The sequence below is a fragment of the Ambystoma mexicanum genome, chromosome 7q (genome assembly GCF_040938575.1).
Source record: "Ambystoma mexicanum isolate Mex_15411 chromosome 7q, UKY_AmexF1_1, whole genome shotgun sequence".
Classification (NCBI taxonomy): domain Eukaryota; kingdom Metazoa; phylum Chordata; class Amphibia; order Caudata; family Ambystomatidae; genus Ambystoma; species Ambystoma mexicanum.
In genome coordinates this window covers 942,038,479-942,059,959 of record NC_090941.1, presented here as the reverse complement: position 1 = coordinate 942,059,959, position 21,481 = coordinate 942,038,479, and the positions used below count along the sequence as shown (strand labels likewise).

Here is a 21,481-nt window from a genome sequence, read left to right as displayed (position 1 = left end):
CGAAGCCTGAGGCTAAGTCACGCCCATGACCCGGCCAAAGCCGGTCATCAGGGGTTTCATACTACTCTAGAAATCTTGCAGGAGGTTGCATACTGGCCCCACATGGGGCAGGACCTCGATCAATATTTGAAGGGGTGTCTTGTGTGTGCACAATTTCAGCCAGGTTCACTCACATACCGGGCTCCCCTCCAGAAGAGGGGGATGACACTGCCTTGGTCAGATTTAGAAGTAGATTTAATCAGGCCTCGCTCCTCTAGTGGGAACAAGTATATGTTAACAGTAACATGCTTGTTTACCAAATGGGTGGATTGTCTCCCGGCCCCAAATTGCAAGGCAAGAACAGCAGTTGCCCTGATGATCAACCACATCTTCTTGTGTTTTGGCCTACCCCAAAGGATTGAGTCAGACCGAGGAAGTCACTTCACCAGCAAAGTGATGACCAAGATGTGGGAGATACTTGGGGTAAAAAGGAAACTTCATATTGCATGCCGCCTGTCCTCTAGTGGGGGCGTTGAGAGGTACAATGAAACAATTGTGAGCATTCTAAAAATAAAACAAATGGTGCCAGATTCTGGGGCAAGTTGGGACATCCGATTACTGCTTGTCCTGATGGCCATCAGATCTACACCATCTTCTGCAACCAAAATGTCTCCATTTGAGATAATGACTGGACGAAGAGGGTGCTACCTCAGCATCTGCTCTATAGAAAACAAAAGCAGACACTGATAAACGCCTCCACAACTCATGAATATGTTGAGAATCTAAGAAAACACCTTCAGCATGCTTTTGCATACACTCAGCAGGATCTGGAAAAATCAGCAGAGGGGATGAAGACTCAATAGGACTTAAAAACAACCATAAAGGAATACCAAGTAGGAGACAGGGTCTACTTGTACAATTTTCAAAGGAACCAGACTAAGGAGCTAAAAGTTCTCCCTAGCTGGCGCGTTCCTTTTGAAATCGTAGATAAAATTTCACCTGTCGCCTACAGAATCTGCATCCCAAAGGAGAGTTGGCAGAAGAGAAATGGGTCGACATTAATCAGTTAAAAAGTTATAATCCCAGGCACACTTTACAGCTGCTTGAGGAGCCAAGGGAAAGTCAAATAGACGAGAGATCTGGAGAATGAGAACAAGCAAAAGAAGAACCAGAACGGAACAGGTAGGTCCATAGGTATATCTATCTAAAAGTGAGTACTTTTCTTCATCATCATTGTAAAAGTGCCTCACATAACCAAGGCGTAACAATAACTATCTTTGCCTTGTTAAGGAATTATTTGTTGAAATGGTTCAAGTACAGTAATAAATGTAATGTATGTGTGTCCCACTGATGTCAACCTTCCGGGAAGACAATCAATGGGAACATTTTGAGTATTGATTCCGGTCCTTCATAGACCAATGAGAACCTCTCCGGGGACCTGGAAAAGGGAAGGAAGGAAAGGGGGTGTCGCTCCACACTCCAACGAAAGACAAAGGGAGGATTGTGGCATACCGCTCCCTGATGGAAGGACTCCACCCGATGAACCCCACTTTGCCCTACTTTCCCTCAACAAGAAGTCTCGGGAAGGTCAGAGGGGATCTGTGGGATACATCTACTGCCCAGCAGAACTCCCCTACACCACCAAATCACATCTCAGCAGTGATCGGCAGAATGGCTGCGCTGGCGCTGTTGACCACTATCGCCTTGCCTTAAAAACAGCGTTTTGCAGTCACCAAGATAACGGCTGCGCTGTCTGACCAGCCACACATGGGGCGAGATGAAACACCAAATACCCCGAGAATTGCTGCCAGTATTTTCTTCAGTGGCACCAGAGAAAAGTTCATTTGCAACAAAAATAAAAGAATTCAAAGGCAGCGCTCCTAGCCCAAAACCTCACTAAAAAGGAAATGATGTTGGCTTTTAAAATGACTGCGCTCTGATGCTCATTTTCATCTGTTCAACAGTAAACAGTTCTCATCCAGTAAGACCCAGCTATGTCCACCAATATTCAGGTTGTGCTCCAGCAAAAGGGGGCATTTCTCAATGAATGACAGGCTGTGTCAGGCACGATCTGTGAAATCACAAAGAACTTAATTCCAAGCCATACAGAAACAAAACGCTTTACTTTGCAACAAAATATCATAGCTAAATTCTTAATAAAAAGCCCTCTCCCTCTCCTAGCCATGTCAGTTTCAAGGGATCTTTATTTGGACAGATGCCTGTGCATTATAAACATGACTGGGGCTTTGGAAAGATTCCAAAAATGAATGTTAGACGGCTGCATTGTCAAGTGACAGCCAATGAAAATTGATCACGTGTCAAATGGTGCTTTTACAAACAACAATAATATCTGTTTAAAAGTGAAATGTTGAATTAAGGCCCTGTCTTTGCATAGCATATTATGGGGGTTTTGTTTGAAAACACATGGAGGATGTTTTATTCCAACAGACTTGCTTCTGAAAAAACAAATAAATAAATAAATGCATTTACTGGGAAACCAGCAGGACAGGTTTTTCCAGGCCCTGGCTTCAAAGGACATTGGCTTCCTGGGAACAGGACCTGCCTCCTCCCAAGGTGACCAGCATCTGGATGAATGGGCTAAGGGGAAGACCTCGCACCCCATCAGACTCTGTGGCAGTGCTCCAGCCTGGCACAATAGATTTCTGGGAAACATAAGTGTGACTTTTTAGCAGCACCTCCCCTCCACTCCAACTGGAGAGCTTCAAAGACAAACTCCATGGCAACACTGGGCTGAACTGACATTTTGGCTGTGGCCTGGAAAGGAATGACCATATTTGGAAGACAAAAGCCAGCCCACCTGGCTCAAAAGACTATTTTATTAAATAAACATTAAGACTTTTATTTCTACAACCGGACCATGCAAGAATGTGAACGTTTAACAGTTTAAATGTAATTTTTGTGTCATTAAAACAAGACATCGGGTCTCATTACACGGTAGGCGGTAGGAATTTAACGTTACCAGTAATGGAATACCGGTAACGTTAAATCCCCATCCATATTATGACCTGGCTCACCGCTATTTGCGGCACCGCTAAGTACGGTGCCACGAATAGCAGCCAGTCCGCGGGCGCGCGACCCTCGAGTCCGTAATTTACGCCATGCCACTATTAGCACATCATCACAAGCCAGGCGGACGTGCCAATAGCGGCATGGAAAAGCACCCAAAACCCCTTACCGCCATGACGCTAATACCGCCATCGCGAACCACCCGTTAAGAGAACTGAGCAGTGTTCCCACCTGCCACAGGTGGACACAATCAGCACAGGTGGAGGCAATGGAGACTCAGACAGCACAAAAGGAGCACACCACACCCCTTCCCACACCAAGATGGTTCCAATACTACCAGCATTACATGGGCTGGAGGACATGATCGCAGCGCAGCAGCAGCAGGCAGCACAGAGGAGACGCAGGAGGAGGAGGAGGAGAGCAAGACAGGCACAGCAAGCACCACCACGGCACCTAATCATACCACAGAGGCACCCACCAATCACCAGGATCAGAGCCAATCCATTTAACCTAACCCCGGAGCAGATACACACCCTGTACCGTTTGGACCGGGATACCATAACCAGCATTGTAGACATGATACACAACGACATTGTGAGCCTCATAGACATCCAAACTGCCATCCTCCCTCTACTCAAGGTGGTGACTGTGCTCCACTTCCTGGCCACAGGCACTTACCAGCATACGGTGGGGCAGATGCATGGCATCTCACAACCAGTATTCTCACGCACGCTGACCCAGGTACTCGATGCCCTCCTGAAGCATGCACCTGAACACATATTCATGCCATGGGCTGCCCAGGAGCTTGCAAACACCAAAGTTGGCTTCTATGCACTGGGAGGCATCCCAAGTTGCATCTGGGAAATCGACTGTACCCATGTGGAATTGGTGGTCCCACATCACAATGAAGTAGTGTACCGAACCAGGAAGCAATTCCACTCCATCAATGTCCAAATGGTATGTGACGCCAACAAGATAATCACTCATTGCTGTGCCCGATTTCCTGGATCAACCCATGATGCCATGGTCCTGCGAAACTCAACTATCCCACGCTACATGGAGCGACAAGCCGGACAACGTTCGTGCCTACTTGGTGAGTAGCAGGGCAAGCACATGGCAGTATGATTGGGGGGGGGATACATACTTCGATTGGGTGTAGCTTGTTGTCCGTTGGAGAAATGCACATACAGATGTACGCCAACATCCATCTGGGTAGGCCCAAAACGTACCAGAGATGAATGGATATGCAAGTGTGAGCTACATAACATAGATGACAATCCAGGTCTAGAAAAATCAAACATCCATCCACATCCACATTGCACAACATTCCACACCTCAAAATACACAAATCTCATACATGCCACCAACATAGTCCTACAAAATGAGCGCAGCACAACAGCAATAATGCATTGTGGCCTTGAATGCATGCGAAGGGATCATCCCTAGCCATAGCATTACACCACGCACTTATAGCACAGCTCAAGTGATGCCTCTCAGCATGGCAACATTTATGTTGGAATGGCAGTACGCCAGCAGTGTGATACCCAATCTGCCTAGGACCAAGGAACCCCTAACACACGGCTTCAGCCAGGACATGTCAATTACTGTTGTAGGCATTGACGGGACATGTGTACTTGCAGGGTCGGCCTTACCTTTGCACATTCCAGTCGCACAGACAGTCTGCATGTATGCTGTTAATTGTGCACTTCAATCACAATGCAAATTAAAAAAGCCTGAAATGAACTGGCCGCACTTGAGCAGAACAGTAACAGGTCCCCATTTGTCCCCCCATACAGGTGATGCTGGCTATCCCCTGAAGAGGTGGCTACTCACTCCTTTACGGAACCCACAGAACATGCACGAGGAGGAATACAATCGTGCACATACCCGTGCACGCAACGTGATTGAGCAGACTTTTGGCATTTTGAAGACACGGTTTAGGTGCATGAGCAGGTCTGGTGGCGCTCTCCTGTATGGCCATGAGAAGGTGGCCAAGATCACCATGACATGTGTCATGCTGCACAATATGTGTATCAGACGGAATGTGCCACTGCCCCCTGACGTTGAAATGGAAGCACCTGATGAGGATTATGATGGTGATGAGGACGGAGATGAAGGGTATGCAGGACATGCAAGAGGGGATGGTCAAGAGGGACGTGCTGTGAGACAACATCTGATCACCCAAATATTCTGAGTAACGTGGTTTTTTACTGTCACATGGATATGGGTATGAATGCACTGGTGTATGTTTGGAAGCACGCAATGGACACTGTCGCCAATAAAGTACACAAACACAATGAAGATGTCCAAGCCTGTGTTTTGATCAGACACCAGTGTATTAAGCAACGGAAAGATGAAAAAGTGCATGTCCCCAAACATTCCACCACCCTTCCACCCACCCCCCACAACAGGCCCATAACACCCTTCCACCCACCCCCCACAACAGACCCATAACACCCTTCCGCCCACCCCCCACAACAGACCCATAACACCCTTTCCCCCACCCCCCACAACAGTTCCTCATGTGTCTGCCACTATGTTTGCGTCGGCCCATGCACCCAGAAGCTTCGCCATAAACTCCCTATTGGCCATTGTCTGCAGCAGCATTTGGAGGCTGGCTAGACATGCGCCTGGTGGTGCGTGTGGAGCGGCGGAGGGGGCTTGTCTGCGTTGAACCGGCGGATGACGAAGTGGCTGACTGTCCTGGTGGTGTGAAGTGGCGGTCCATTGTGTCTGCTATTCGAGTGAGGACCTCCCCAAGTCTGCCTATCTCCTCACAGAGCCTGTCTGTACAGGCCTCCATCCTCTCCCTGGAGTGCCTTGCCGTCTCCACAATCTCCTCCCTGAGATGGGCAGCCTCCTCCACATGCTGGCCAACCAGCACAGTTAGTTCCTGTTGACGCTGGCTGATGGTGGCCAGGTCGAGGGCAGTGCTGGGTGCTGGTGGAGTGGCTGCTGTGCCCTCATATGCATCCATGTCAGCAGGTGAAGCCACCATGGGGGACATTGAGCCTGGATTGTTGTCCTCGCCAGTGGCATCAGACCCAGGTGTCTGGAGTGGTGATGGCTCAGGGGTTCCAGGGGGGGTTGGGGTGTGCATCTCCATTGTGACATCTGTTGTGTCATCAACATCAGATAATGGGGCAGTGGCTGCTGCCTCTCCTGCGGAGCTTGGCGCAGCTGATGGTGGGCCCTCCGTGGCTGGGATTGGTGGTTGTGGGTTCACCTCCGGTGGTGGGGCTGTAGTTAGTGGTGTGGCTACTTCTATCCTGGCAGTGGCACTCCTCCGATGCTTGACACTCATCATGTGGAACCTTCCCCCCTTGCCCCTTGATGTCGTCCTGTGCCCTTGGTCTCTTACTTGCAGGGGGTGCCTGGGATGCATTTCCGGCATCCTCACCATCTGTATGTGAGCCTGTCAGGGACAAGAAGGGGGATGGCATTGGTTACGTTTCTATGTACTTTATGCAGAATACATCAATAATGCCGTTGTGGCCATTGGGACTTCATTGTTGGGGATGCAGGTGATGTGTCAGTTCAGTGCCTCATCCATGCATGGTTGTGTTTGGCACTTGTCTCTGGTGATGTGTGTGTGTGTTTGGGTCTGACACTGACATGGGCAAGGATGGATGCATGTGTGGATGTTTGTCCATCCATGAGATGATTCTGGGCTCACATTTGGGGGGACCAGTACATTCACATAGCACCCTGTCATGTGTACACTCACCTCCATCCGAAGTGGTTGTCACGCCATGCTCCATAGTGCCGACTCCCTCAATGCATTCCACTCCGATTAGGTTCGCACAGGTCTCCTCCCATTCCTTTAGTTTGATGGGTGAACTGGATCCACCTGCAGTGGCTATTCTGTGGTTTTCGGCAAGGATGCTCCTCACCCGCAGTCTGAGGTCGTCCCACCTTTTCCTGCACTCACGCACATTGCGGGTGGTGGTGCCCACTGCACTAACTTTCACCGCAACATCATCCCAGATTGCCTTTTTTTTTTATAAGTGTCTCCCGCCGAATGTCGTTGGCAAAGACAACGGCGGCATTGTCAGCCAGGGTCTGGGTCAGCATGATCAGCTCCTCTGAGGTGAATTTTTCTTTCCGCTGCCTGTCGGTGCTTTTTTTCAATGCCTTGGGCATGTTGAGGGTGTCCCTGATGATTTGCAACTGCAACCTACTCCAAACAGGCCCAGGGGGCAGAGGATGGCAATGGATTGTGTTTTTAAAGATGGCCACCGTGCTCTTTCCCGTTCCTGTGCGATGACGCTATTTCCGGTTCCGCAATTTAACAGCGTGAGGGCGGAGGTGCTATCTGCACTTTCGTCAAGGGCGGTAAGTGACTTTTTTGGGGTCTTTAGCGGCATGGCGGTAGGGTCATTACCGGCATGGCGCTATGCTCGTGTCTGCGTACTCGTAATGGTACACTATTAGCGCCCTCTTGCGAGGGCGGACACGTTAAGAGCGCCATGACGGTAATTGGAGATTTTTACCGCACAACGTGTAATGAGGCCCATAGTAGTTGTCCCTAGTATGTAGGGACCGCAAACAGCGGAAAAATGTACATTATGGGAAAAGTATACATGGTGGAACATTAAAAATTAATGTAAACATGCTCTGTGATAATAGGTACACATATATAAAATTGTAGAATTTTAGGTGAAATATTTCCCACTGAAAATCGCGAAAGAGTATTAGGTGGGCTAAATGACACCGTACAAATCCGGGAGTTGAGCTGCCATGCTCTGTGTGAAATATGTAATTTGTCTATGTAATTTGCAAAAGTGCCACAACTGTAAAAATGTGCAATTTATGTCATAACTGATTGTTGGCAAAAATAACTGTGGGAGGGCATGGGCTTTGTAAGCACACCCCATAAAACTGATGTCATGTCGCTGAAGTCCAACCGGTTGACAGGAAGGCGGTAACAGTAACTCCTGACCAATCCATTTGTTAGAGGCATGTCAAGTCAAAGGTCTGCCCCCATCGTAAATCCTGTGATGTTACCTGCCTTATAAAAGGTAGAGGCTCACAGAGACAGGGGACACTCTCTTCTGAATTTTCCAGCTCCTGCATATCCAGATATTCCATATTCATCCTGCAAGATTCCAGATTCCACTCCTAGGCCAGAGCATAGCTGACCCTATCCAGGCAGGAACATTGATCCAGAAAAACCCCACTAAAAAATCCCAATAACTTAGGGAGAAAGGGGAAAGGTGGCTGAACCCTTATTGGGATTATCCAGTGCTGCCGCTTGCCCTGCTACCCGATCCATCCAGCTGAGGTGCCGCTGTGCCGTGACCAGACCTCTGCCCAGCTGTTTTCTACTAGGACAATCCGCTGCTGTGACCAGATATTGCCTTGCTGTCCAGAAACTCGGTCCGCTGTTCAAAATACCCCATTCAAGTGCATGTTGTGAGTATTTCCCTTCCCCAAAAACCACAGACTGCATCCTTTGCTCTCTTATCTTGTATGAAGTCCAATCCCATAGAAATCCCATAACTGCCTTAGCAGAAATCCTTAAAACTGTCAGAATCCTCTGAGCATCCTGTCCTTTATCTCTAAGTGTTAGCGCCATTCTTCCATTCATTTCTGTCATTGTGTAGAGCCTTAGTACTGCTTTGATTAAATTAGTTAATTCTCCAGAAAAAGAGGCACACTGCGTGAAGGGTTACAACTGCAGCGTAACCTTTCTATTCACGGGTGGCGTTTCTCTTTTCTAGCCACTAAAATCTATTTTAAGTGAAACTTGCCCTTGCCCTTTCCTTTCCAAACCAATTTTCTCTGTCAACTGCTTTTATTTTTAAAATCGAATTTCCTTTCCCATTGAGAATCTCATCCTGTCATTAATTTAGAGTCACTCTTTCACTTGCATATTATCCCTGTGCATCTGTCATTCAGCATATAAACCGTATTCCGATTCTGTCTATTTCACCCGTTTTTCAAACCGTTTTGACATTTCAACCTGTGTAAAATAGCAAATGCAATTTCTATGCGTGTGATTTGGCTGCACTGTTTTGTCACTTCATTTTTGAACTGTATGCCCGTTGTTGGTACCTTGCCTTGTAGTTGCTAGTGTTCTTACATCCCTGATAATGTTATAACTCATATTTACCTCATTCATTCAACCGCACATTTAAATTAATTATTTAGTAATTCTGAGTGCTATTTTATGCAATTGCAAAGGTTGTAAAATCCGATTTTGCCTCCCATTTCGTGGGGGAACGTCAGATTTTAATTCTGTTTGCCACCTAGTGCACATGACTAGGGGTTTGAGGGAGCACTGCAGGGGAGAATCTTAACTCGGGTGCTATCTACCCGAACAGTAAAATTGCTCCCATTCATTTGTGCTTTGGATATGTTATAGTAGAAGGTCAAGCTAAGTGTATTTCATCAATTTACCTTGTAATTATCACCCCATTGGTGATTGCTGCCCAATATTAGATTTTTATGATTTTCTTTGAATTTAAAATAATTAATATTGTATTACCACCCACCGGCCTGGTTCATGGTCCATTGTGACCTGGGGTATTTGTAAAAGGGGACGTCGGGTTGGGTGAAAGCTCAATCCGAATACTAGGAAATTTAGTAAAAGTGTGTTAATTGTGCGCTACATCTTAGGCTAGTGGCAAGAGTCCTGGTCTGGTGTGTGACGCCCGATTAGAATCCTTAACAGTTCCTTATTTACAATAGTACCGGTTTCCTCACTTCCTAGAGGTGTAAGATGCTTTTCCAGGCCTAGGGGGCAAAGGAAATGTTTTTTTTCTGAACAATATAGTTCCTTGGTGTTGTGTTCATATATGTTTGGATCAGATATCATGTTAGTGTTCACACTAAACGGAAGGTCCGAATTCAGGAATGTTTTTATACTGTGCCAAATCACCACCAGAGAGCCTAAGCTTGTCCTTTTGTGCAAAATGTATAAGGACATAAGCATGGCTTTCGCTCAGCAACTGTCAGACTTTTAAGCCTTCCACTGTCACTGTCTACCCTTCTCAATTTTGGTTGCAGTTACCCTGTACTGTTAAAAGAGGGCAGCCTGGACACCCTAGATCCAACCGGGATGTGGAGTCTACTTACTAGCTTCATTTGCAGACCTACCTTGGTCATTATGGCCCTTTCCATGAACTGAGTGCAGCTCATGTGTGTCATTATTTATTTTGGTGTCTTTTGGAGACCTTCCTACCTGTCACCTTGCTTGCTTCAAATGGTGTGTTGGCAATGTACAGAGTAACATGAAAATATAACAGGACATAACACAACATAGCCAGCTTGTATAAATAAAACTGACATTATGTCCCAAAAACTAAACTAAAAGGGAATAAACAAATAGAACGAAAAAGAACAAAATTCCCTTAAAACCAAAAATGCAAATCTATTACAAGCTCTCAAGTGTGGCACAGAGTTAGGTATAGATGTAAAAAGGAGGAAGTGGAAGTTTAAACTGGTACATGGGCGGGTGGAGGGCTTTAGGGTGGAACACCTCCAAAAAGCAAAAGGAAGGTGTACTTCAAAAGGGCAATTTCAAATGAACATTTGTCGCAAAGATGGATTTGGAAATGAAGTGCATAGATCACAACAGAACAAACTTTGCACAAGTCCAAGCTTTTTAAATAGGACATGGCACAGCATAACAAAACATAGCGTGCCAAACCAAACCTAAGAATGCATAGCATTTTCAAAGCATGGCAGAGCACAATACAGGCAGCATAGGGTAGTGTAGAACAGCCACATAGCAAAAATATGACATAGCACAACATATTAGACAAATAAAAATGTAACCCAGTATAAAAGCACTGCAAAGGTAGCACACAAACACAAAAACACAAATATATGGTGAGCAGGGTTTTAGGATAGGAGAACAAAAGGGTAGGTTGAAAATAATGTGTGTGCATGTTTGTGTGCACCTGTGTGTGAATGACCTGGGGAGGAGGCAAAATGGGCAGTCCTCAGGGCAATAAGAGCGGCTTTGGTTAATGGTGGGCAGTGAGAAAGAAAAAAGAAAGGAGGATAGCATGGGCTTCTTAATAGTGACAGTAGAAGCATCGACCACGGACTTGAGGATAGCATGGGCTTCTTAATAGTGATAGTAGTAAAATCTACCACGACTCTTACTGGAAATCTGTCTCAGCCTCAGGTGTAAGTACTATTTGCCATAAAAGAAAGTAATACTCAGGGAGAAGTCAGCAAGCCCACCCCCTCCACCCAGCCCTGCAGATGTCGAGTGGGGGCACACCAGAGAGAAACACCGTCGTAGCTGCGATGGCTCTGATGGCGTGTGCTCTTGGACGTCCTGGCAAATGCTTGCTAGCCAGTCGATGACAGTGCATGAAGCGGCTGAAGAGCCACCTGGAGACGGAAGCCTTCGACAAGGCCTTTCCCTGATTAAGAGGTCCAAAGTTGACGAACAACTGAGAAGTCTTCCGAAAATCCTTTGTGTGCGCCACGTAGAATTCCAAGGCACGAGCAACGTCCACCGAATGCAAGGCCCTCTCTGCTGGCGCTGACGGATTCAGAAAGAAGACAGGCGACACCAAAGGTTTGTTGAGGTGGAATTCTGACAGCACCTTTGGCATAAAGGTGGGGTGTGTACGCAGTACCACCCTTGAAGCGTGGAAAGATAAGTAAGGCTGCTTGCAAGACAGGTCCTGAATCTCCCCGACCCGCCTGGCAGAGGTGATAGCCATGAGGAAAGCCGTCTTCCACGAGAGAAACTTGAGCGGGGCCTGATGCATCGGTTCAAAAGGCCCTCCCATGAGCTTAGTCAGCATAACATTGAGCTCCCAAGCCGGGGTAGGAGCCTTCATCGGCGGGAAAGTCCTGAAGAGCCCCTTAAGGAACTCCTTAACGAGCCTCTGAGACCACAGTGAAGGGCTGCCCGAGACCTGGTGTACATGGATTTGGCGGCGAGATGCACCTTGATAGAGGCATGAGCCAGTCCCGCTTTGGCCAAGGAAAGCCAAGTATGGCAGAAGTTGCGGAGCGGTGACCCGCATAGGGGTAATCTTCTGAGTCCGGAACCACACGGAGAAGTGTTTCCATTTATGTCTGTATCACTTCAACGTTGACAAGGCTCTGGCCCTGGTCAGGATGACCTTACATCCTGTGGGTAAGCATAACCTCAAAACTCAGGGGCTGCAGGAACCATGCCCTAGACTCTGAGTTCAGAGTCTTTGGATCGTGATGCCGAATCGCCCCGCCTTCTCTGGCGAGAAGGTTCAGGGACAGTGGTAGCCTGATGGACGGAGCCACTGACAGGTCTATTAAGTCCGGATACCAGATCTGTTTAGGCTACGCCGGGGCAACGAGTATCATTCTGCAGTGGAACTATCTAAGTGTGTTGATCACACATAGGAGGAGTGGAAAAGGGGAAAAAGCGTATAGGAACTGTCCCTCCCACGGGAACAAGAACACGTCCCCCAATCTCCTCGGTTGAGGGAACCTGCTCGCGAACCTCTGGCATTTGGAGTTCGCCACCGCCGCACGCAAAGAGATCGATCTGGGGTCATCCCCATTTGCCGAACAGCAGATCCACCTTGTCCTGGCGAAGCTCCCACTCATGGAAAGAACGCAATTCCCTGCTGAGCGAGTCCGCAATGGTGTTCTGGACTCCTGCCAGGTGAAACGGAATGAGGAACATGTCTTTACGAATGGCCCACTGCCACAAGTCCTGGGCCTCAATGGAGCGTGCCAGAGACCGGGTCCCATCTTGCTTCCAGATGTAGAACATGGTCAGGGTGTTGTCTGTGAAGATCCTCACCACCTTGTCTTTCAATGACGGCAGAAAAGACTTGAGGGCCCAGAATACGGCCCGAAGTTCCAGGACGTTGATGTGTTTGTCCTTTTCCTCCAGTTGCAAGAGGCCTCTGGTGTGCAACTGTCCAGTGTGGGTTCCCCATCCCTCTAGAGAGGCATTTGTGGTGACAGTCTCTTGGTAAGGAAGAACCTGAAACTGAGCTCCCTGGGCGAGATGCTGCCAAACACCCCACACCCGTATCACCCGACGGAACTGTTAGTTGAGAGAGATCTTGTCCATAAAGTTCCCCGATACTTGCATCCACCTCGCATCGATGAACTCCTGGAGAGGTCTCATGCGCAGTCTGCAGAGGCAAACAAGGTTTATGCAGGAGGACAACATGCCCCGAAGCGACGTAACGGATCGCACCGTTGCTACCTGGGCAGACGACAAGCGCTGCACTTTGCCTTGTATGGTTTTCACCCTCTCCTCTGAGGGAGACGCCAAGCACGTCACTGTGTTGAGCCATGCCTCCCTGGGACTTTCTCTTCCGCAGGGGAGAGTTTACCCTCTGAGGTTCTGGAGCTGCCGGCCCTGCCGGCAGCATCCTTAGTTGGATTTCGGTGACCACCATGTTCAGGGTGGATAAGATGTCCAGAGATACGTCCCTAGGTCTAGGGGTAAACTGAGCCAAAAGAGTCAGATCCGGGCTAATGAGTCTCTTCCTCTGCACCGGGGACAGAGGACCTCCCTCCAGTCCTCCCGCTCCGTGGTCGGAGGAGCATCCCTCATGAGGATTGTTGTCCTTGTCGGTATCAGAGTAGATCTTCTCCGGTCTGCTCTCAGTAGCCTGCCGGTCCACATACCGGGGAGGATCCACAGGTGGGACGGCATACCTCTCCCTCTCTGTGGATCCCCCACAGAGAGGCTGTTGGGCTGGAGCTGCCGCCTGGTCTCTCCCTGATGCTGGTTCCTTCGCCGCTGCTTCCGCAGCCGTATCTCGCCTCAGGGACAAGGACTGTTAAGGTGGATTTCTGAACTCTGACCTGGTGTGCAGAGCTTCAGAAGTCCAGCCTAGTTTCTTGGAATAGGGTAACCTTCTGGACAGGCTAGACCAATCAAGGTAGCATTTGGGGGTGGCCAAGATTAGGTCTCAGGAGGGATGAGGCTGATCGAAAGCCCACAATGAGCACACACATTAAATGACACCACAAATTACTCTCAGTCAGGTGTATATATCAAAAATACATATACATTTATCAAAAAACTTTTAAGTCAAACACAAAGTGAAACCACAGCAATATTAACAAAACCAACACAACACTATACTAGGAAACATATATACAGTAACTATTGGCCTAAAGGAATATTAACACAGGCAAATTCACAACCTGTAACAGAAGAGGGTCAGACAGAATATATACTTTAGGCAATTCTTCAAGAGTCTTAACCCTAACTAATAGGCAGTCCAAATCCCTACAAAGTGTGGATGCCTGGGCTAAAAAATAAGTTCAGCGAGGTAGCACTCGATTGTGTGTTAAAGTACACTTCAAGGGGCTGTAGTGTCGCAGGAAGGGGGGGAGGCGATGAAGAACAGAGTTCCACTATTCAAGGAGGGTCTCCACAAGAGGGCAGGGTGATTTCCAGGAATCGCGAATATGGTACCACAGGCTATCCTAACAAAGGAGAGTGGCCCTTGGGGGACACTTGTGCATAAAAGTCTATGGATGAGCCAGGGCCTACCGGTAAGTGATGCAAGTGCTCACTGACCCTCGACGCACTCCGGACCAAACTTTGCCAGTCAAGTCCAGTTTGCTTGCAGGTTCGAGTCCAGCAGTTGGGTCTCTCTCCGGCTTTCAGGGGCTGTGTTCCGGGACCTCAATCCATGGCGTCATAGTGGCGATTTCTCAGCTTCTGTTATTTTATGTTACTTGGCATTTATATAGCGCTCTATATATCATTGGTATGATCTCAAAGTGCTGGTAGGTTGAACGCCCTCGGGAACCGCAGTTCTGGGCAGTAGAGCGAGATAGTGTCATAGGATGCATGGGTGCACTAGTAATGTGTGCAGCTGATGTGATTTCTGGATGGTAGCTACATCCTATCATTAGAAGTGGTGCTGAAGATATCAGTTGGATGCGTGCAGTCTGGTGGGTGGACATCCAGACTAGGTTCTGGCTGCGTTAGGCCTGAAGGACGCTTATGTGAGCAACTAGGCCGGAATGTCATGGGATAGCTGCCTTTTATTAGGGTGATGAGGTGTTCATGGGGTAGTGTTCGTATGTGAACAGCTAGGCCGAATTTATCAGGGGTATAGCTGTGTTCTAGTTGTATGATGGTGTATAGTAGAGAGTAAGTGTAGTGATGTGATATGTTATGATGGTTCATCTTTAAAGCACCCGAGACCAGGCACATGAACAGATGGCAGGGAACACAGTGAAACACTGACACACAGTGACAGGGGGCTGGGCTTACAGCGACAGGAGTTTGGCATATGGATATATAGCAACAGCATGGGGAACGAGAAAGCAGGGTACACATTGACACACAGGCACAGTGGGCACACAATGTGACGAGAGGGTTGGGTAATACATTGGGATACATAGCGACATAGCTTCTGGTGAAGGGATCGGGCCAGTTCCACTGCAGCTCATGTTAGGGCACAGGGGGGCACAGCAGCAAGGCACCCACGAAGCTCGTCACCACATCAGGGGGGCAACACAGGTACCGCGTCTGCTTGGGTTCAGGCAGACTCTTCTAATTCCCGAACTAGGATTGCTAGGTGTACGCAACCCGGCGGGAGAGTGCCTTCTACCCTGATATTACGGTTCCCAAAGCCCCAAGTTGCAACTCGAGACGGCGGCAGTTCCAAGGCAAAGGTCCCGTACGAGCTGGTCAGTTCACAAGGCGGTCCAGGAACACTTCCGAAAAGGCTTGTTTGCAAGTTAAGCAGAAGGTGCTGAGAGCGGTTAGTCCCACTACTCCAAAGGGTCGAAGCGCCCTTGCAGGCCTTCTGTGATCGATAAGAAACGGGGGCTACGACGGGACAAAAATGGGGTCAGGGTGCCAAACCTAACAGTGGGTCACCCGCGGTTCTACGGATCTGCTTCTTCGGTTCAGGATAATTGGCTCCTTTACTAAGTTCTTTGTGAACTCAGAAGATCGACCTGGAATAGGTTTAGAGTGCCTTCTCTTATCTAGAATCTCCTTCGCGCCAAAACGCAGAGAAGCCAATAGGAGGATCTGCTCATATTCAACCATCACAGACATAGACCAATCACGTACCACAGTGGTCCAAGTCTTCCCACACATCAGACATCCTGGCACCCAGGATGTGTGTTGGAACTAGACAGCTCCAGCCCACATCCTGGCCGCACACACACAAGGCATGCAGAACCCAGCAAAAGCTTCGGTTTGTGTGGGGGTCTGCATAACCAAATAAGGAATTTCCCAGGTCTGCTCGACATGGGGAAGGCAAAGGGACAAAATGGCCAAAGGACAGAACAAAAGACCTTGTGGCATTGCCATTTTAGGCACTGGCCACTGTCCTGGGCCAAATGCGGTAAACGCGGTTTGGACCATAGAAATAATTCAAACACGCTTTAAAAGTAATTGCTACTACCAGCTCTGTCCTGGGCACACCAAAAATCCTTTGAGGGTGTCTATGCCTTAAAAATGAAAAAGAGACCCCAGCGCACTGTACTGTAAGGTACATTGTGCACTGATAAAATATAGCCAACAAATGGCAACAAAGTGAAAGTCTAAGGGAAACCAAGTCTCCCAGTACTGACAGTTTCAATGGCATGTCAGTTTCCCCATAACAAAATGATCAAAAGCCCAGGGACGTACAGCAGAAGGCTGGGCTCCACTGGCAAAAGTCAGGCTGGGATGGTCAGACAAAAGCAAAACGTTGGGGGGTTCACAACTGGAGGGAAATTTACCCATGAATGGAAATCTTTCCTAACAAGGACACCCGCTGGGTGGCCGCCACTTCCTTCCTTGTCCCACTCTCTTTCAGAGCCGCGGTGGACGTTGTTGAGTTAGATGATGAAGTGCTTGTGGCTGCCTTTGTCGATGTTGCTGTTGTCGACTCTGTTGACTTGGCTTTGTTTTAAGCCTTATCTGGCTTCGACGAGTCCTCCCATGACTTCTCCCTTGTTGGATTATCAGTGGACACACAGAGTTTGGACAGGGTTAGCGACTTTCTCTTTGAAGACACTCCTGTCGTCGGCATACCCACCGTGGAGGATGATGGTGAACGCCTCTTGCCTAACTCGGGACTCGCATCAGCGGCAAACCCAGCAGAGCTAGCGTCACAGAGCTTGGCCTTATCTTGGACCGAGCACGTGGGGCATTCTCAAAGGATCTCAAACTCCTCCCAGAGGGAAGGGAGAATGCTCCTCTGACTGGCCGGTCCTGGATGAGGCTTGACTCTGCCCTGAGGCTGTGTCGGAGGCCTTGCTCAACTTGAGCCATGCTGACATTCTGCTGTATCTATCTTGCTTGGTTTTCTTCTAAAAACCATGGCACACTAAGCATCCCTCCTCATCGTGGTCCGGATGCAGGCAGTATAAGCATTTATGGTGTCGGTCTTCTAAGAAGACGTTTTTTAACCCACAATTCGTGCAGAGTTCGAAGAGGCGGCAGCCTTCCTTCTACTTAGCCATGCTGAAAGGGCACGAAGTAGGCCCCAAGGCCGGGCCTTCTCGAAATTTCGATGATCGATGGTGGATGAAGATCTTCACCGGTAGTGGACCCCTGCTGTTGGTCTCTATCCTTCGGCGAAGACGATGAAGCAAAAGACGATGAAGCAAAAATCTGTCAAAAGCGAACTATTTTGCAGATTTTTTACAAAAAAACAGGAAATTAGCTCGGAGAGCAATTTGAGGACTCCCAACACGGAAGCGGGCAGTAATAATCTGAAGATGGCCTCCAGAGGTGGGGCTTAGGGAGAGGACTGCCACTGGATGGGAGCGGTATGCCCCACAGGACAGTGATTGGTTTAGAGGAGAAATATAGTTTTAAAGTGAAAGTTACCGAGTATTCCCAGCCTGACGACGGGGAATATTCATGAGCATGTGAATCCATGCCAGACCCCATGCTGGAGAAAGTCAATTTTTGGGAGGCTTCATCGCCCCGCCTGTCTTCACAATCATCAGTCTGCAGGTATCGGGAGCAGGTTTTCCAGAGAACACATATGCCTAGTTCTCATGTATTTTTCATTTTGGGGTAACATGATAAATTCTGTTTTGTCTTTTGGACAGTCTGTAGCTTTCATTGGCTTGATTAAACATTTTAGTAGACAGTTCTGTTCTATACAGAGGGAACTGTACATCCATTCAAGAATAAGGACCTTGTTTGAATTTTAGCTGCCAAGGAACTGTCTTAACAGGACTAGGGACAGAGAGACTGGCAACAATAATGTGTACATTTATTTGGCATTTAGAAAAAATAGAGGATCCTGGCTTTTTCTCCAAAATCCAATCCAGGTGGAGGCACATGTTTACAGGTACCTTTCGCAAAGGGCATCAGTATTGCACTATAGGTACAGCACCCTCAGGATCTTCTAGTCCTCTTGTCCTTTTTCGCATCACACAGTCTCCTCACGTGTAGCATTTTCACCTTTCTCTTACAGGTTACCATTACACCTCTCCTAAAGAGTAAACCTTAGTGGTCCATAACGCTAGGTGCCCACCTAGAATGCATTGTAGAAAACCGAGAGATGCACGCACATTTACCACTGGCTATCTACCTGGGAATCACTCGCTAACGAACTCCAAAATGAACAGGACAGATAGAGTACGACAGCTCTTGTTCAGTCACTGCTGGGGGTGGCATGAAGAAAGGAAGCATTCCAGATGGTTGACAGGGTAAGCTGCCCCGTCTGATCAGCATATGTTGGCAAACAGGCTGCATGCATGGGAAGCCTTCCATTTGTGACGAGATGAGCCAAGGAGATTTGCTGTTTGATGACCAAGTAAGAGTTGATAATGAATTATATGTTTACATCCAAATGGATGGCTCTTGATTAGCTCAACTTTTTTGTTATTTCAGTTATTTTGTAAGAGCTGCTCCATCGTCACCAGGATATATCTGTAACAGGGCAACATCTTACAACCACACTTTCCTCTATGCTACGTTACTATGTCTGTAATGTACAATCCCAAAACAAGAAAAAAAAGAGAAAGCATTGACAGTGTCATTAAATGTACCCTGTTACTCTATGGGGGTTAGACTTTGTATCTCAGACAGAAGTGTATCAATGACTGTGTTAATGACTACTTCATATGTCAATTTGAAATCAAACAAGTGAAATTGGCGAGGAAAAAAAAATACATGATCCGATTAATTAAAAAAAGCAACACCTTTGATGTATGATAAATGGATAAAATATCTTTGGTGAAGTAATGTTCAAGTGGACCCACAATGGACGAATTGATTAATAAATGGCAATACAAAAATAAAAAGTACTTTTAATTATCACATGTTCTCACCATTGATAGGCATCTTCTAGTCCTAATCTGTAAAGAAAAGAATATAAAATAAGTACTAAAAAGACCCTTGGAAAGAAAAGTTTGCCATAAAATTGAAATTTACTCTCAAAATTCATACTACTGACAAAAACCTAGATTTCATTTACTCAGGCAAATGATGATCTAAATTGCACAACAGTTTTTCCAACTCTGAGTATTAGCCTGTACGTATAAGAACATTCACAAATCATCCAAAGGCCAGATTTATGTTTGTCCGATGCAGTAATGCGCAGTAGAGACTGCCCGCTTCACCTGTTGTCACTGCTAGAGATACAACTAAATATACCACATAACGTACTGACACTGTGAGAATCTCGCTCCTCGCGCACTTTGGCCTGTGTACACAGGCTTACACACTAGTCCTTCTATATAAAGTTGGTATGGAAGATCAGATTAGATCCCTGAAGATTCTTGCAAGAATAAGGGATATACCGAACTGTAACGGTTTATTGAGATGCCACCCTTAACATAGGGAGTTCCTTCCCTCCCCAGTCTAGGTGTCACTCAATAAACGGTTTAATGTCTGTTCTTTATGGAGCCCTATTTTTGATGTATATCATACTCCTTGGATCCTTCCCCCTGAGCTATCAATAAGCCAAGAACCAGGCCGGTGTGTAGGAAATATATTTTTTATTTATTTGGATGATAGGTAATAGAAAATTGCACAAAAATGGTCACACACCACATTATCTGTGGCAGAACACAATAAGCCTCTCTCTACATAAATAACTCGCATACTTTGGTTGGGAACATTTAAAATCACAATATTTTACTTTATACAAATTTCAAAATAAATGATCATCAACACTGGTCCCTGAATAACATCACTTTCCATTTGCAATGCTATACAATTTCTATTTTCCTGCGTGATTAAAAGGCTAGCAGTAAATAACACAGGGTGATTTAGCAGTGGGGTTTTCTGACCCCCCCCTACTTTGGTCTGTGCCGGGGAAGTCGGACAGAAAATTTGGGATAATTTAAGAATTGGGGATTTCATACCCCTTCACTTGAAGGCCTGTGTTGGGGAAGCTGGATGGTAAACATTGTGATGATTAGAGAATTTGGGATTTCAGACACCCTTCCACTTAAAGGACTGTGTTGGGGAACCCGGTACTTTAGACAACCCTCTTCCTAAAAGAAATTGGGGGTAACAAAATAGGATTACCCACTTACATTACAGTCTATAGTTTTCAGCACACACTGGAAATGAGCTTTGTTAATTTTGAATTTTAACAAAAACCATCCAGCTGCATTTCAGGATCCTCTGGAAGGACAGGGCAGGGGTCTGGCCACTCCACTATCAAGGATGGTGGTCCCCAGCTCTCCACCATAGGGCACAGTCAGCTTTTAGACCTTCCCAGAATTAGACAGCTCCACCCAGATGTAATTTGAATTTTCCTTTGGTGATTCCTTGTTGCTGTCAGGTGGTACATTGCAGAAGCTCTCTCTCCTTCTCTCATAGTGCATTCACGTTATATACCAGTGATGACACCATCAAGATTTCAATTTTGGGCAGTTTCCTGCAAGAGTTCTCGCAACCAGGATTGGACAGTTACCCTCCTCTCTCCTCCTAGGTCCAGCCTCTCACTAGGGATTGGTGTAGGAGTCTCGAGCAGACATATGGCAACTTCCTTTTGAAATCCCCTTGTGTTCCCATGTCAACTTTTTGGCAAAAATGTGTTATGTGGCAAAAGCGTTGTGCTTTACTAGTTATTGCCATAATGTATATATTTTGTGATTCAGCTAATGGGGAATTAAATAAAACGACAGCCAGGTCTGCACCATGTTGCACGGCTGTTTGGTAATTTTCTGCCATTTTTACAAAAAGCATAATAGTTAGGAACATGTAATTTACTCCCCACATTCCTAATTTTACTGTCCATCCAATTGCCAAGTCTCATATTTGGAACATGTTCATAACAGACAGGAACATCTTTTAGCTGGTCATTAAAATACCCTAAATCACAGGTGGAGGAATTTTATAAACAATTGTGACAGTCCATTCAAACTATGGGGAATCTTCATATGTGCAAATATGAGCTTCCCAGCCTCTGTGCCATTTGTCACCATTGGCCAGCCTGTGACCAGGGTTTTCTTTCCTTTTTTTATCCCCTGTTTGAAGTTGGTAGCTGTTGGTCGTAAAAGCTGGGGCCTTTGCAACACAGAGATTCCCCTACCCACATTCCTGTCATGCACTGGCTAAAAC

General features: G+C 47.0%; 1 protein-coding gene across 3 annotated transcripts in view; it reads right to left on the bottom strand.

Moving 5' to 3' along the window:
• NARS2 (asparaginyl-tRNA synthetase 2, mitochondrial) overlaps nucleotides 1–21,481 on the bottom strand; it is an 803,364-nt gene that overhangs the window by 87,251 nt on the left and 694,632 nt on the right. For all 3 annotated transcript variants that reach the window (XM_069639926.1, XM_069639928.1, XM_069639927.1), the window contains exon 13: nucleotides 19,237–19,263. In XM_069639926.1, the coding sequence (XP_069496027.1) occupies nucleotides 19,237–19,263 (27 nt within the window). The remainder of the gene's footprint in view (nucleotides 1–19,236; nucleotides 19,264–21,481) is intronic.